The sequence below is a fragment of the Pimephales promelas genome, chromosome 4, assembly GCF_988280905.1.
Source record: "Pimephales promelas chromosome 4, fPimPro1.hap1.1, whole genome shotgun sequence".
Lineage (NCBI taxonomy): Eukaryota > Metazoa > Chordata > Actinopteri > Cypriniformes > Leuciscidae > Pimephales > Pimephales promelas.
The window spans coordinates 46,569,715-46,583,979 of NC_142772.1; the positions used below are offsets into that span (position 1 = coordinate 46,569,715).

A 14,265-nucleotide genomic window follows, 5' to 3' on the forward strand; every position below is an offset into this window, starting at 1 on the left:
GAATTAAATTAATTTAAATTCAAATAAATTCATTTAACTGAATTTTTCACTAAAAAATCAACTGTTGTTGAGACAGTCCTGCAATGTTGGTCTGACAAAGCTTTGTTCAAAATTTGAAAACGCGAGGCGCTGGAGAGCACAATTCGTTTGAATGCAAAATACGATTTCACTGCTAGATGGATTAATTGTTACTTAATGTCACTTTAAAGGGATAGTTAACCCAAAATGATGTCATCAAGTACTCACCCTCAAGTTGTTCCAAACCTCTATGAATTCTTTCTTTTTCTGAACACAAAAGATATTGTTTGGAGTAGAGCCAGACCGATATTATCGGCCGATATTAGGCATTTTCCAAAATATCGGTATCGGCAGTTATAATGGCCGATAAATGAATATTTAAAAAATAAAATAAAAATGGACGAAACACGCTTCAATCATCTTTCCTTGGCCTGTTATATTGAAAATTTATGTTTTACAATTTGCAGTATGATGTTATCTATTGCTAAATTATGGCTCATCATAGACTAGCTAACCACAAAGCTAGCTAATGCAACTATCATCAGTGGAAGACCGCTAACGTTAACATTAATGAGCTTGGAAACCATAATGAACATTTTCTGCCTAAATAAAGTAATGATTACTGTATTTATAACTAGCATATCTCTAGTTAAAGTCCCTGCATTATAAAATGTAAGTTATACTTGCGAGGAGTGAACATTTAGACATAGAGAAAAAGTATCAACTGTATCTTGTACAGAAAAGTTAGCTTTTCTTTTTTTGAAATCCAACAATATTTAATAAAAAATAAATATCGTCCGATATATCGGAATATCGGATTTTAAAACCCAAAAATATTTGCATCGGTATCGTATTTTTCATTTACAGTACAAGTACCATATTTTAATTTACAGGAATAATACTGTATATTGTATTCATTCAACTACTGTATTTTTATTTACAGTATTAGAATTGATTTCCTATTACACAATTAATTTTTTTTACGATTTACAGTAAAAAACACAAATTTTCCCATACTCCTTGGCTATTTACAGTATTATACTGTACAGTACATATTACAATGTAACAGTGTACCAGTCAAAACAGACCAAAAAAATGTACGACTCATCTTGCACTACAAAATTCTGTCCTATCAAATGCTCTTTAGACCAGGAATGCCCGTCCTCCAGTAACAACTGTGACCGACTAGCAAAAGCAAGTAGCAAACCGTTTAAAAGTGCTAGTGTACGTCTCCAATTGTCATCCATTTTATTTCACTGAAACAATCGAGATAATAAAGAGATCTCGTCTATGATTGCTCATGCTTGTAGAACACAGAACATGCTACAACATTTACAGAAAACATCAGGCCAAAACATTTTTGCCAAAACTGGTCCGCGCATCAGAGCAACATTCTCACACAGCATCAGCACAACAAAATCATCTGTCAGGAGGACCAAACGGAAATATTACAACTACCGACTGCTTCACTGAAGTTCACAACTGCAAAAGTTTGGAGCACAACACATTTCATGCTTTAGGAATCTAGGTCAAGAACGAGGGCGACTGTTTCAGATGCAAAAACAGGCCATTTTCCATCTTTCAAAAGGATGACAAGCCATTAAACGCTCAGAAGAGCGAGAGAGACGAGTGTTTTACAGATGCAGGAGTAATTGATAAGTGCAGTGACACGCGTGACAGATGCTAAAAACACATGCACACACACTCACACAGATCCTGTCAGAGCGATAATCAGCGGGTGGTGCCGACACTTTCACACGGAGAACTTGTTTGCATGCATTGTCTGCGTGTGTGAGAGGGTATAAAGGGTGTACATTTTTCCAAGGACCATGCACCTCATAATTATAGCAGTGATTAAAACACAATACACTGTAAAAAATAAAACATGATTTTTACGGTAAAATTCCGGCAGCTGTTGTTGCCAGAACTTTACTGTCAAAAATACAGTAGCAACGTTAATGGTTTTACAGATTTAACTTAAAATTTACAGTAATAAACCGTATTTTATTATCTGATATAATGTTAATTCACTGACCTATTGGAGTATCTGTTTAGTACCATTGTAATACACTGACAACTAACAATCATCACAGCAGTGATGAGTCACATGATCAATCATAAGCAGCTCTTCCACGAAAACGGTAATACTAAAATGTTGAAGCTGCACAGTGTCATTCGCACAAACATTAAACACCATCCCTGTAAAAAAAAGAGCACTAATTTAACAACATTACACGTAACATAAAAATGATTAGAAAAAAACTATGAAGAAACATTATTTCAACAAAAATACATCAAATTAGAAGTGTCACGGAGGGAATTGTACGTTTTTTCGCTGTAAATTATACAGTTGCTCTTTTTCACTTTCAAAAACTTTAAATTTTTACGGTATTTTACAGTAAAACTACATTAAATGTACCATTAGATCTATCACAGTTATTTACCGTATAAGTAAACTTTCTGTTAACCAATTAACAGTTTGGCACAGTAGCATTTTTACAGTCTTTTACCGTTAAAACCATGATCATTTTTTTTACTGGTGCAAAAAGTCTCATCTGTTATGCCCTTATTATTTTAGTACAGCACAATTTTATTATTTACCTTATTTTCTAGAAAATAAGTTGCACCTCAGTATGTCGACAGGGTGAAACGTTAGTTGACCCCAGGTAAATTGAAATAATCGCAATAAACAGGCATGTAAACACCTTAATCTCATAATTACCGCTCTGACCTGACGCATACCGTGTGTTGTTCACACAACTTCATGAAAGAACACATTATCATCACACATTATAGTTTATAGAACACATTATAGTTCTGTCCATGAACTTGGACTATGAATCACCACTAAAAACACATTTCAGCACACCATATAGCAATTTATCACAGCTGGAGCTGGTATTATGAAGAACATCGAGTACAATGGAAGGAAAGAGCATAGAAAAAGAGGTGAAAGTACTTTACGCAAATGAAGGCTTGACTCTCATTTATCCACCTCAGGAGATCAAGCTATAATTTTATATGTGCTACAAAAATATACTTAAAGTAAAACTCATATCAAATCTGAATGAGGTTTTTCACTTCTCGTCAGGTCTCGTCAGGTTTTAGGGAGGGTTAAGTCAAATAGATTTTTTTTTTTATAAATATAATAGATATAATGGCAAAAGCAAGGATAGCACAAATATGAAAATAAAATACAAAACAACATTTGAATGGAGTTTGTACAAGCAGTTTTTGTTGCAATTAATTGCTGAAAGGTGGTAAAAAGAACTGAGAAGAAAAATGTTGCAAGCACTGTAATGATGCGTTCACACCATGTCGAAATTACAGTAATTATGAGTTTCCAGACTGTAAAAAAGGTTTATTCATGTCTTCGCCAAACTTATAATTACAAGCTGGAAACTTTTTAATTAATTTTATGAAAGCTCTTCTCCCAATTGACCGTGGTCAAGTCTGCCCCCCCAAAAAAAAAAAAAAAAAAATCCTCGATTGCTCATAAGTCACTGGTTACAAAAATGTTTGTAAGTAAGCATGAAAAATAAAATTCTATGTATTTTTTAAATGCAAATTATAGATTTTATTGTGAACATTCAATCTGTGCATAATGTTAAATGTTTAATTTCTTTTTTGACCTTGTAATATCAGGACCATCCGGTGAAAATGGCAGACGTTTCCCTGGTGACATATATGCAGATAGTCAAGAGTTAAAAGCAATTTAATTATAGAATTAGAATGCAAATGTCACAAAAGTAACAAAAAAGGTGAAAAAAAATTCTGTATGTGATTCTGTATATGATCCCAACATTAAAACTGTAAAATCAATGTGAAAAATAAATACATTTAAATTAAAATAATATTAAATTGATAAATGCTACAAAATATATTTATATTTAATTAAAAATAAATTTATATAAAAATTAATAAATAAAACTAGACAAACGAAACATCAAAAATCCATACGTGTGGTTGAGAACATAAAATGTGTGAAGTGTATATCAAAGTTTTAGGTTAATATTTAAATTATTTAAAATATTAAATTAGTTATTTAAATATTAAATAAATATTTACATATTTACAGTTACATGCAGGAAAACAAATACGATATTTCTGTTTTGTTTCCATTGATTTTATTTCCAATTTATATATATTTTTTTTATTATTTTTTAGTAATTTTAAAATTAAATATGAATTTATTTTGCTATAAGAATCAATTTAATATTATTTTTATGTAAATCAATTCATTTGTACATTTATTTCACAGCTTATATTAATTAATTATTAAATAACTTATGAACCCTAAGTTTTAAAAGCCTAGTAGACCATTCTATAATACAGACAAAAAACACTTTTTAATCTCTTTAACCTGGCATACACACATTTCTATAATTCACATCGGTTAAATGATTAACTAGATTGATGATTAACTAAACTAGGTCAGCCGGGAACCGGGAACACTTCCTGATGTACTTGTTAGAACGTAAGAAGAATGGCATCTATGCTAATATTAGTCTCTCTGTCAGCCGTATCTGGGCCGTATGGTGCACCTGCACCTAAACACGACCACAACGCATGATAAACTCAGCCAGATCCGAGCCGTATCCAGATCAGATGGTGGACCTGCACCTAAACACGACCACAACACATGATAAACACAGCCGTATCCGGGCTGTATCCAGATCAGATGGTGGACCTGGACCTAAACACGACCACAACACATGATAAACTCAGCCGTATCCGGGCCGTATCCAGATCAGATGATGGACCTGCACCTAAACACGACCACAACACATGATAAACACAGCCGTATCCGGGCCTTGATCCAGATCAGATGGTGGACCCGCACCTAAACACGACCACAACACATGATAAACTCAGCCAGATCCGAGCCGTATCCAGATCAGATGATGGACCTGCACCTAAACACGACCACAACACATGATAAACACAGCCGTATCCGGGCCGTATCCAGATCAGATGGTGGACCTGCACCTAAACACGACCACAACGCAGCCCTGAATGTCAGCAGAGACCGTGTCTACAAGACAATCCACAGTGAAAACCTCAGAAAGCAAAAGGAACTGGATGACTATCTAAATGCTACAAACACACAATTTGAATTCTGACTTGTGATGCTGCATGAATCATAATCATAATCTCACTGTGTTGATGTGTTGGCTTCCTGCATGAGCCTGGTTTCTCCCAAAGTTTTCCTCAATTCTGTCATCAATGGAGTTTTGGTTCTTTGCCACAATCGCCTTTGGCTTGCTTAGTTGGAAACACTAAATATTCAACAATATTATTGATCTGACTGTACTGACACTGTTGTATGAGAACTGAACTGAGCTGGACGACAACACCACTGTCTTTCTGCAGAACTGCTTTATAGATGAAATTAACTGATTTAATAATTGATGATCGCTGTATAAATAAAGGTTACTAGACTTGTTCCTTTCAGTCTTCACCTCATTTCAATGAGATTCTCACTCTCAGGCTTGTAGTTCTTCACTAAACGAACCGGGACACTTTATCTCTGTTGAAACCTTCAGTGCATCTCAGCACATTTAAAGCGTTAGTTCACCCAAAAATGAAAATTCTGTCAGTATTTACTCACCCTCATGTTGTTCCAACCCCGTAAGACCTTCGTTCATCTTTGCAACACAAATTAAGATATTTAAGATATTAAGATCGCTCCTACATACTAGTCCATAGGCTTCTTGAGGGAATGACTCTTGCTGTCCTCAAAGTCATTAAAGACATCGTTAAAATAGTCCAAGTGACTACAGTGGCTCAATTTTAACTTTATCAAACGACGAGAACACTTTTTGTGCGCAAAAACAAACAAAAATAACGACTTTATTTCAACTACTCACTTCCTTCTCCATGGGCCTGTAGTCAGTTAACGTAGTGTGATTGCGTAAAGCTACGTCACACGTAGGCTCGCTATTGGCCGACGCTGGTCATGTGTGTGATGCGTGTGACGTACAATAACAGAAGCTTACGCTATTAAACTAGTAACCTGACTCGCGCAGAGGGAGAAATAAACGAATAGTTGAAATAAAGTCCTTATTTTTGTTGTTTTTTGCGCACAAAAGTGTTCTCGTCGTTTGATAAACTTAAAGGCCTGTTCACACTGGGACGAATTTCGCGCACGATATTCGTCGACGTTTAACGCCTCGTGACTAAACAATGGGCGCCAATGTGAGAATGCACACCGACGCGAAAAACGCCACGCGTAAAAGCGCCATTTTTAAAAAAACGCCTCGGGTTCGTTTTTTTGGTTTGACGCGCCGCGTCAAAACCTATCCGACCAACGAGATTGGCGGGTTTGCTCACGTGTCTGGTACTTCCGAAGTTACAGTAACACACAACTTGGGGGCGCTCAAACACAAAACGGTCTTGCCGAGCACACATACGGCGAAGAAGAGATAAGATACCTATGGGCAAGATGAATGTTGAGCTGCTGGTCTCGGAGCATAAAGAGCTATAAGATCATATTTTAGGGTTGCCGCGGTGAGGAAAATTTCCCACCGGTTAATCGACGTGTGACAACACCGGTAATCCCGGTGTCACCGTGGAGGGCAGGGCGGGGGGGTTAAATAGCTTTTAAATGCGTGCGCGTTATACTTTCACTTTCGAAATAAGCGTCAATTGCTTGAATGGACAAAAAAAAACAACTCGCTGATAATAAAACTTTTATTTATAGACTTTTATTAGCATAACGAACGAATAAAAATAACCCCATTCATAGGCTGAAAAAAGTGAAAATCGGCAAAATGTGGGCCCAAACAAATAAGAACCATAAAACGTTTATTAACGAATAAGAAAATAAAATAGGCCTAAATAAATTACACAAAGTTTAAATGAGATAAAACCAATTAAAAAGAGACGAATATAAAATAAAAACTTCAAAACGGACCTTAGCCTACATAAATGACATACTTTCACTTTCGAAATAAGCGTCAATTGCAATTCAGCGTCAATTGCTGGAATGGAAAAAAAAAAAAAAAAAAAAAAAAACTCGCTGACAATAAACTTTTATTTAGACAGCACTTTTATTAGAATAATAAACGAATAAAATATAGACAGAACTTTTATTAGCATAACGAACGAATAAAAATAACCCCATGCATAGGCTGAAAAAAGTGAAAATCGGCAAACTGTGGGCCCAAAAAAAAATAAATAAAACGTTTATTAACGAATAAGAAAACAAAATAGGCCTAAATAAATTAAACAAAGTTTAAATAAGATAAAACCAAATAAAAAGAGACGAATATAAAATAAAAACTTTAAAAAGGACCTTAGCCTACATAAATGACAGCACTCTAAAAAAAAGTAAAACACTATAAATTGGCATTTATTAACATTAATATATATTGGCCAAAATATTGCCAAACAGGCGCTTTTGCATTGCGTTTTGACACCAAATCTTCCGCCATTATCTTGCTTTTCTGTAATTTGACTCGTTCTCGTCTCCACACGTGCTAAATGGAATCCTGATGCTTGCTGATCTGTGACGTGTCGGCACGCGGCGCAGTTCATTTTTAATTATAATGCTCTCTTCAGAACTAAATAATTGAAAATTATTATTTTTAATTAATTCAAATAAATATTTTAGCAAAAACGAATACTTTAAAAAAAAAAAGTCAAGACATCGCGGTGTCACGGTGGGAAAGTGATGTCACCGGTGATGGGGCTTAAAACCGGTAACACCGTCAACACCGTCTATCGCGGCAAGCCTATCATATTTATATTAGTATTTCTGTAATAATAGTATAGTATGGGTGACCAACAGTCCTGTTTTCCCGGGACATGTGTAACAGTCACTTTGTGCTTTACAGAAATCTGAGTTGAGATGAGAACTGCGCATAGTGTTGTGTCAGTAGATTTTGACAAGTGAGGAGAGGAGAACCGTTCTGCCGACTCTTTGTATTCTTTCTTTTATTTTTCTATTGTGACCAGATGTTTGTTTGTGTTTTTTCTCGCTCGATCCCCATGTATTAGGACGAGTGTAACGTTTGAGTGGTTTTATTAAATACGGAAATACGACAACTCTCGTCTCTCGTGCATCTGTTCATCCGACAACGGCTAGGTTTTTATCTCTGGGCAACATCTCAACTTTGCGTTACACATGTCCTGTTTCCACATCCTGTCCTGGCTGTTTTTAAGTGATGAAAATGTCCTGGTTTTCAAAAAAAAAAAAAAAAACAGCTGGGAAAGATCAGTTCTACAGCAAAATATAGATGGACAAACAAGGTGGACGAGGAATAAAAACAGGATAAAGAGAATGAAAACTAAAGATATAAATAGATTTTGTTAGTTCGTTTTTGTAAGTTTGTGAGAGCTATTTTTTTGTTACATTTGGAGGCATTTCTTTTAGTTATTTATTATTTATATATTTATTTTTCTAATACAGAAGACATTATTTCTATCATTATTTCATTCGTGTTTTTTTTATCTGTCATAATAAAACATTGAGACATGAATATGATCACCCTAGTATAGTATTCTATCATTATTTCTGTTTTACATTAAGCGCCATCTAATCAGGGAATGAATTTGCATGTTCACTCGGCTCATCGTAAGCGAAAAACGCTTGGGTGTGAACACAAAAAACGCATTGAAAAACGCTGACGAATAACGCGCGCTGATATTCGTCCCGGTGTGTACGGGCCTTAAGATTGAGCCCCTGTAGTCACTTGGACTATTTTAACGATGTCTTTAATGACTTTTCGATGCCAGCAACAGTCATTCCCTCAAGAAGCCTATGGACTGTATGCAGGAGCGATCTTAATATCTTAAATATCTTAATTTGTGTTCCGAAGATGAACGGGGTTGGAATAACATGAGGGTGAGTAAATACTGACAGAATTTTCATTTTTGGGTGAACTAACCCTTTAAACCAGATGCATGAACGCCATACTCACCATAGACGATCACTGTAGCCGTGGTGCTACGCCTCTTAGCAACGATGTTCTTAGCGACGCATGTGTAGTTGGCGGTGTCGGAAAGCCGTGCCTGTTTGATGATCAGGTTATGATCGATGGTGATGTAGAAATTCCGATCGTCTGCAGGATCGATGATCTCTTCGTTCTTCAGCCATTCCACCTGCACGTAGACAGAAATACGTTAGTGAAATGAGTGAAATCCACACAGCTACACCTGACGGGCTGCTCGGGGACATGTAATATCAGGACGTCCTGCCCTGTATGCATTCACCCCGCCTGTGCTTCTGAAAATATCAAACGTTTTAATTAGCTTCAAAGCTAACTCCTCAGGGCAACACTGACTCAGAGCTTGAGCAATTTTGCAAAACGATAGCTCACATTTTAGAAAAAGAACATTGTGGAGACATTAAAAGGGAATTGCAAGCGGGCAAAAGAGAGGATATTTTTAGACACGGTGTTTAATCACAAAAAAGGCAAGCTAATATCTCAAGAAACATTGAGGTGGAAACAGGAAGTGGCTGCTGGTTTATTACCATAGACTGTAAAAAAATACTTATCCCGAAGAGTTCTCCTGAGCACTTCACAGAATAAAAGCAATTATTACCATCTGTCATTTTCTCACACATTTTTTTTTTTTTTTTTTTTTGTCAAAGGAGGATCTGCATGTTTTGAACAGAACATAAAATGCATGTATTTTACAGAAAAGATGCAATAGAGTAAATAAATGAAATAAAGTAAATATTTTTTGATCAAATAAATGCAACCTTGTCTTATACACACACAGTCACACAGTAGGCTATAGACCATTTCACAAGATATAAACAACACTGGTCCAGAAACACTTCCTGTTTCAGTTTGTAACTGTTTTCTTTATTTCACATGTAAAGAAAACATCTTAAAGATGTTTGTTTAACTTTTTGATTCAGTTTTATATGTTCTGTTGGTTGTATTTTATCCCAGCTTTTATGTAGTGTTAAAAAACTGAAACAGGAAGTGCTTCTGGACCAGTGTTGTTTACATCTTGTGAAATGGTCTATATACACACTACTGTTGAAAAGTTTTAGTGTCTAAAAGTCTTATGTTTTTTTTAAAGTCTCTTCTTTACCAAGGCTGCATTGATTTGATCTAAAATACAGCAAAAAACGTAATATTGTGAAACTGATTTCTATTTAAAGACATTTTAAAATGTAATATAATCCTGTGATGCAAAGCTGAATTTTCAGCATCATAACTCCAGTCTTTTGTGTCACATGATACTTCAGAAATCACTCTAATATGACGATCTGCTGCTCAAGAAATATTTATTATTATTATCTACACTTATTAGGAACACTTCAATTTCTCATTAGTGCAATTATCTAATCGACCAATCACATGGCAGTTGCTTTAGAATTCTTAGATAGCTTCTATCTGGTGCAGTGCAGTAGAATTTGTCCAAAATGAGGTTTCTTACAGGGTGGTATCATTAAAATGCCCACAGTTTGGAAAAGTCAAGTCAATGATGCCTTAAAATGCTGCCTAGTTAGGCGGCTCACTAGGTTTTACAACAGAGATGCATATTTCCCAACACAAAAGATGAGAAGTCATCACCACTGTTGCTCAAGCCTTCACATTTCAAGCTCTTTGCATACGCATCTGATGCATTAACACTTTAGTGTGTCAATCAGGCGAGTGAGACACATGGCGTGTGTGTTAGTGTGTGAGATCGTGTGTAAATGTGTGTCGCAGCGGTGTACCTGGAGGCTGCTGAGAGCTCGTCTGGTGGGAATAGGGTAAAAATATCACCCTCTCATTGGCTCAGCAGGGGGGAAAAATCAACCAATCAGCTGCTCACGCTCTCCAGCTGTGACAAACGCTGCGCCCACGATATCACTCACGCATGCATGCACACTTCCCTATGCATTTTATCTATTTACATCTAGAAAGGGTAACCCAAATCCCAGCTGTCAAACTAAAACCTCAGATTACTGTATTTAGTCATACTGTCACCTCAAAACACACACACACACACACGCGATCCCACAGGTTCAGGCGTCTAAACACACACACATACTCTTGTATATGTGATAATATTTCTCAATATGGTCATATTGTCATCACGCTGTGCTTGTTAGAGAGCATATTGTTGTATCCCGTTTCAAAAATTCGTCGAGCTCAGAACATACAAAATCCTGCATGAGAGCACACATACATTCAGGACAGTGTTGTAGTACTCGAGACTCGGACTCGTCTCGGACTCGGTCTCGAGACCATATTTTAATGGTCTTGGTCTTGTCATGGACTCGTGTCCATTTGGACTCGGAATTGACTCGTACTCGAACATTTTTTTTTTAGGACTCGGACTTATTCCCGAGTCCACTCGAGTTCAATTCAAAATATTTTTCATGATTATTAATGTATGTTAATAAAATATTTCTTTGAATTGATTGACACACCCAGTGATTGGTGATTTTCTAGTGCGCAACTGCGCATGACAAATTGTAATAAAATTACTTTTAACACCACCTACTATGTGGCCTTTTTACCCTAAACTGATCATATTTTTAAACTCTAATTAAATTCAGAAGAAAAAAAAAAAAAGGATTTCTCTAAGTAAATAAAAGTAAATTAGGTAATCAACCCTCACTGGTTTCGGTCTCGACTCGGACTCGACCGTCTCTGGTCTCGGACTCGACTCGGACTCGACTCTCTCTGGTCTTGGTGTCGACTCGGACTCGAGTGAGGTGGTCTCGGGGAAAAGTTGATGAATGTAAAATGAAGGACAAATATTGTATATTACTTATCCTGCAGATCACTAATGTTAATGTTTAAACACTGAAATCAGCTTTTATGACGTATGTTGCGGCGGAACTTTAGCTGGGAAAATGTATGTGCGCACGTATGTCGGTATTTTTACCACTTCAAAAATGCGTAAAGGAGTCAAAACAGTGGCAAAAAAATCTTTTTTCGTGTCATTTGGTTCATTCAACGAACGAAATGAACGAATTGACTCGGAAAAAGATTCGTTCATTTTGATAAACGGGTTCAAAAAGGAGAGTCACGAACGCGCAATGCGCATCACAGAACAGAGCAAGCCGACCATTTGAGCTTACAAAACTTCAACTTTGTTATTTATTTTTTAAATAAGCAATCGTTTCGCTTGTTAAGACCCTTATTTATCGTCTAAAATCGTTTAAAGCCCTTTGAACAGTTTGCAGTTTGCACTGAAAGCGTCTTTTGGACCTTGAACCGTTTGGTCCCCATTGAAGTCCATTATATGGAGAAAAATCCTGAAATGTTTTCATCAAAAACCTTAATTTCTTTTCGACTGAAGAAAGAAAGACATGAGCATCTTGGATGACATGGGGGTGAGTAAATTATCAGCAAAAGTGAACAAAAATCCTTTACTAACATTGGTGTGTTAGCATCACTATATTAATATTGTGGGTGTGTTCTCAAATAAACCTTCTAACCCTAAATGTAACTTTATTACATAACTTGTTCCATGTCACTTGAATGATTCCTCTATATTTCAATGCTTTTGCGCTCTTTCACTTCCCCTTGGAAACATTTCATTCACTAGCAAAAAATTTGGCGCTCCCTCAAGAAACCTTGCGTTGGCTCCCGATGTCTTTTGAGTTCCCCCGAGAACGCTGTTTGAGTTTCTCAGGGGAATGCAAAACATTTGCGATCATTTTTAATTCCCATCTCATGTTTTTTTTCCATCACCATCCGAAGATGGACAACAACAAACACTGAAGGAGGAACCTGAATGAAATTGAGAGTCCAGACCTAGGCTGTGAAACAGTTTTGCAGAGGCAAATACACCTCAAAAGATGAAAGGATATAGTTTTGATGTCTTTACTATTACTCTAAACTGTGGAAAAAAAGGGTGTCCAAAGAGTTGATGAGTAGATGACCTGACACCTGTGCAAGTATGTTTCTAGTGCACTCTCTCGGCCAGGGTTTGAGCGTGACTGACATTTGTCCTTATCTCTCCCTGCTGTGTCTCTGTGAAGCTCACTTTGGGCTGTTTCTGGACGGGCTGATTTCTCTCTGCAGGGACTCGTCTGCTGATCAGGATGAAAGAGGCAGAGAGACGCTCGAGACGCTCTTCACGCACCTGCTCATTTTCTCCTGTTGGTGTTTACCGCCAGAACAGAGTTCCTGTGCCCGCCGGGCAAACGCAGAATCAACAACCAAACACACACAATCACACACACACACACACGAGGCTGAAAGCAAAACAAATCAGAAAGTTTTGTGAAAAATTTAAATATCTCTCAGATAATTGCTTTTTCTTCGTGCCAGAATTGATGTGTGTATTTATGCTACCGAGTGTGTAAGGGATGAATAAACACTCTCGCCATCAAGGAGAAGTATTATTTAGGATGGAAAATACAGACCTGAAGGTTGGGAAACTAGCAGATGTGTAAATGTGAGTGTGTGAAGGTCTAAACAGCATTTATGTCTCATACGACACCAGAAATATCAAGGGGTGCTTTGAATTGCAATGACAGAATTGTAATTCAGAGTGATTCAACACAGGTAATGCATTCTGGAAAACGACCTCCAGCCTGGTTCACAAAAGTTAAATACGATGAAATGTACTTTGATACATTTCTCGAATCATCCTTGACATTTAAAAAACAGTAGGTGCATTTCTCAAAACAATTTCTTCAGTCTCTTGCTCAAAATCTTTAGTTCATCTCTCAAAAGTAAATATCTGTGTCAATGAACATGTTAGTGCCATCAGAGTTTTGATGACAATTATTGTAAATTGTAGGAATATATGTATATATGCAACCCGGTCTCATCCCAAGACGTCATATAACTGACGTTTTGGGACGTCTTTTGACCATACATCAATATTCGCCTTTTTAGGGCCCCCTTAAACGTCGGTAGATGAGGTTATGGGATCCTAACTCTACCCCAGACCTAAACCTAACCCGTCACCTAACTGACGTTAAAGGTAAAGCGTCAGTTGTATGACGGCCCGGGATCGCCATCTACCGACGTTTAAGGGGGCCCTAAAAAGGCGAATATTGACGTATGGTCAAAAGACGTCCCAAGACGTCAGTTATATGACTTTTTGTGATGAGAATGTGTTAATATATGAAGAGTTCAGATGCAAAAGCCTCTAAATGCCATTTGAAATTTTCTTCTTTAATGATGATTTTTATCAAACTTCAGTAATTTCAGTAATTTCACTTAAATAACAATTAATAGGTAATTATCATTGCCATTTAAGTGAAATCACTGAACTTAAATATACAAGCTTGATAAAAATGATCATTCTAGAAGAAAATTTCAAATGGCACTT

At 36.6% G+C, this 14,265-nt stretch overlaps 1 protein-coding gene across 7 annotated transcripts in view; it reads right to left on the minus strand.

Moving 5' to 3' along the window:
• unc5ca (unc-5 netrin receptor Ca) overlaps positions 1-14,265 on the minus strand; it is a 214,184-nt gene that overhangs the window by 51,517 nt on the left and 148,402 nt on the right. For all 7 annotated transcript variants that reach the window (XM_089130606.1, XM_089130605.1, XM_089130607.1 and 4 more), the window contains one exon: positions 8,943-9,123. In XM_089130606.1, the coding sequence (XP_088986732.1) occupies positions 8,943-9,123 (181 nt within the window). The remainder of the gene's footprint in view (positions 1-8,942; positions 9,124-14,265) is intronic.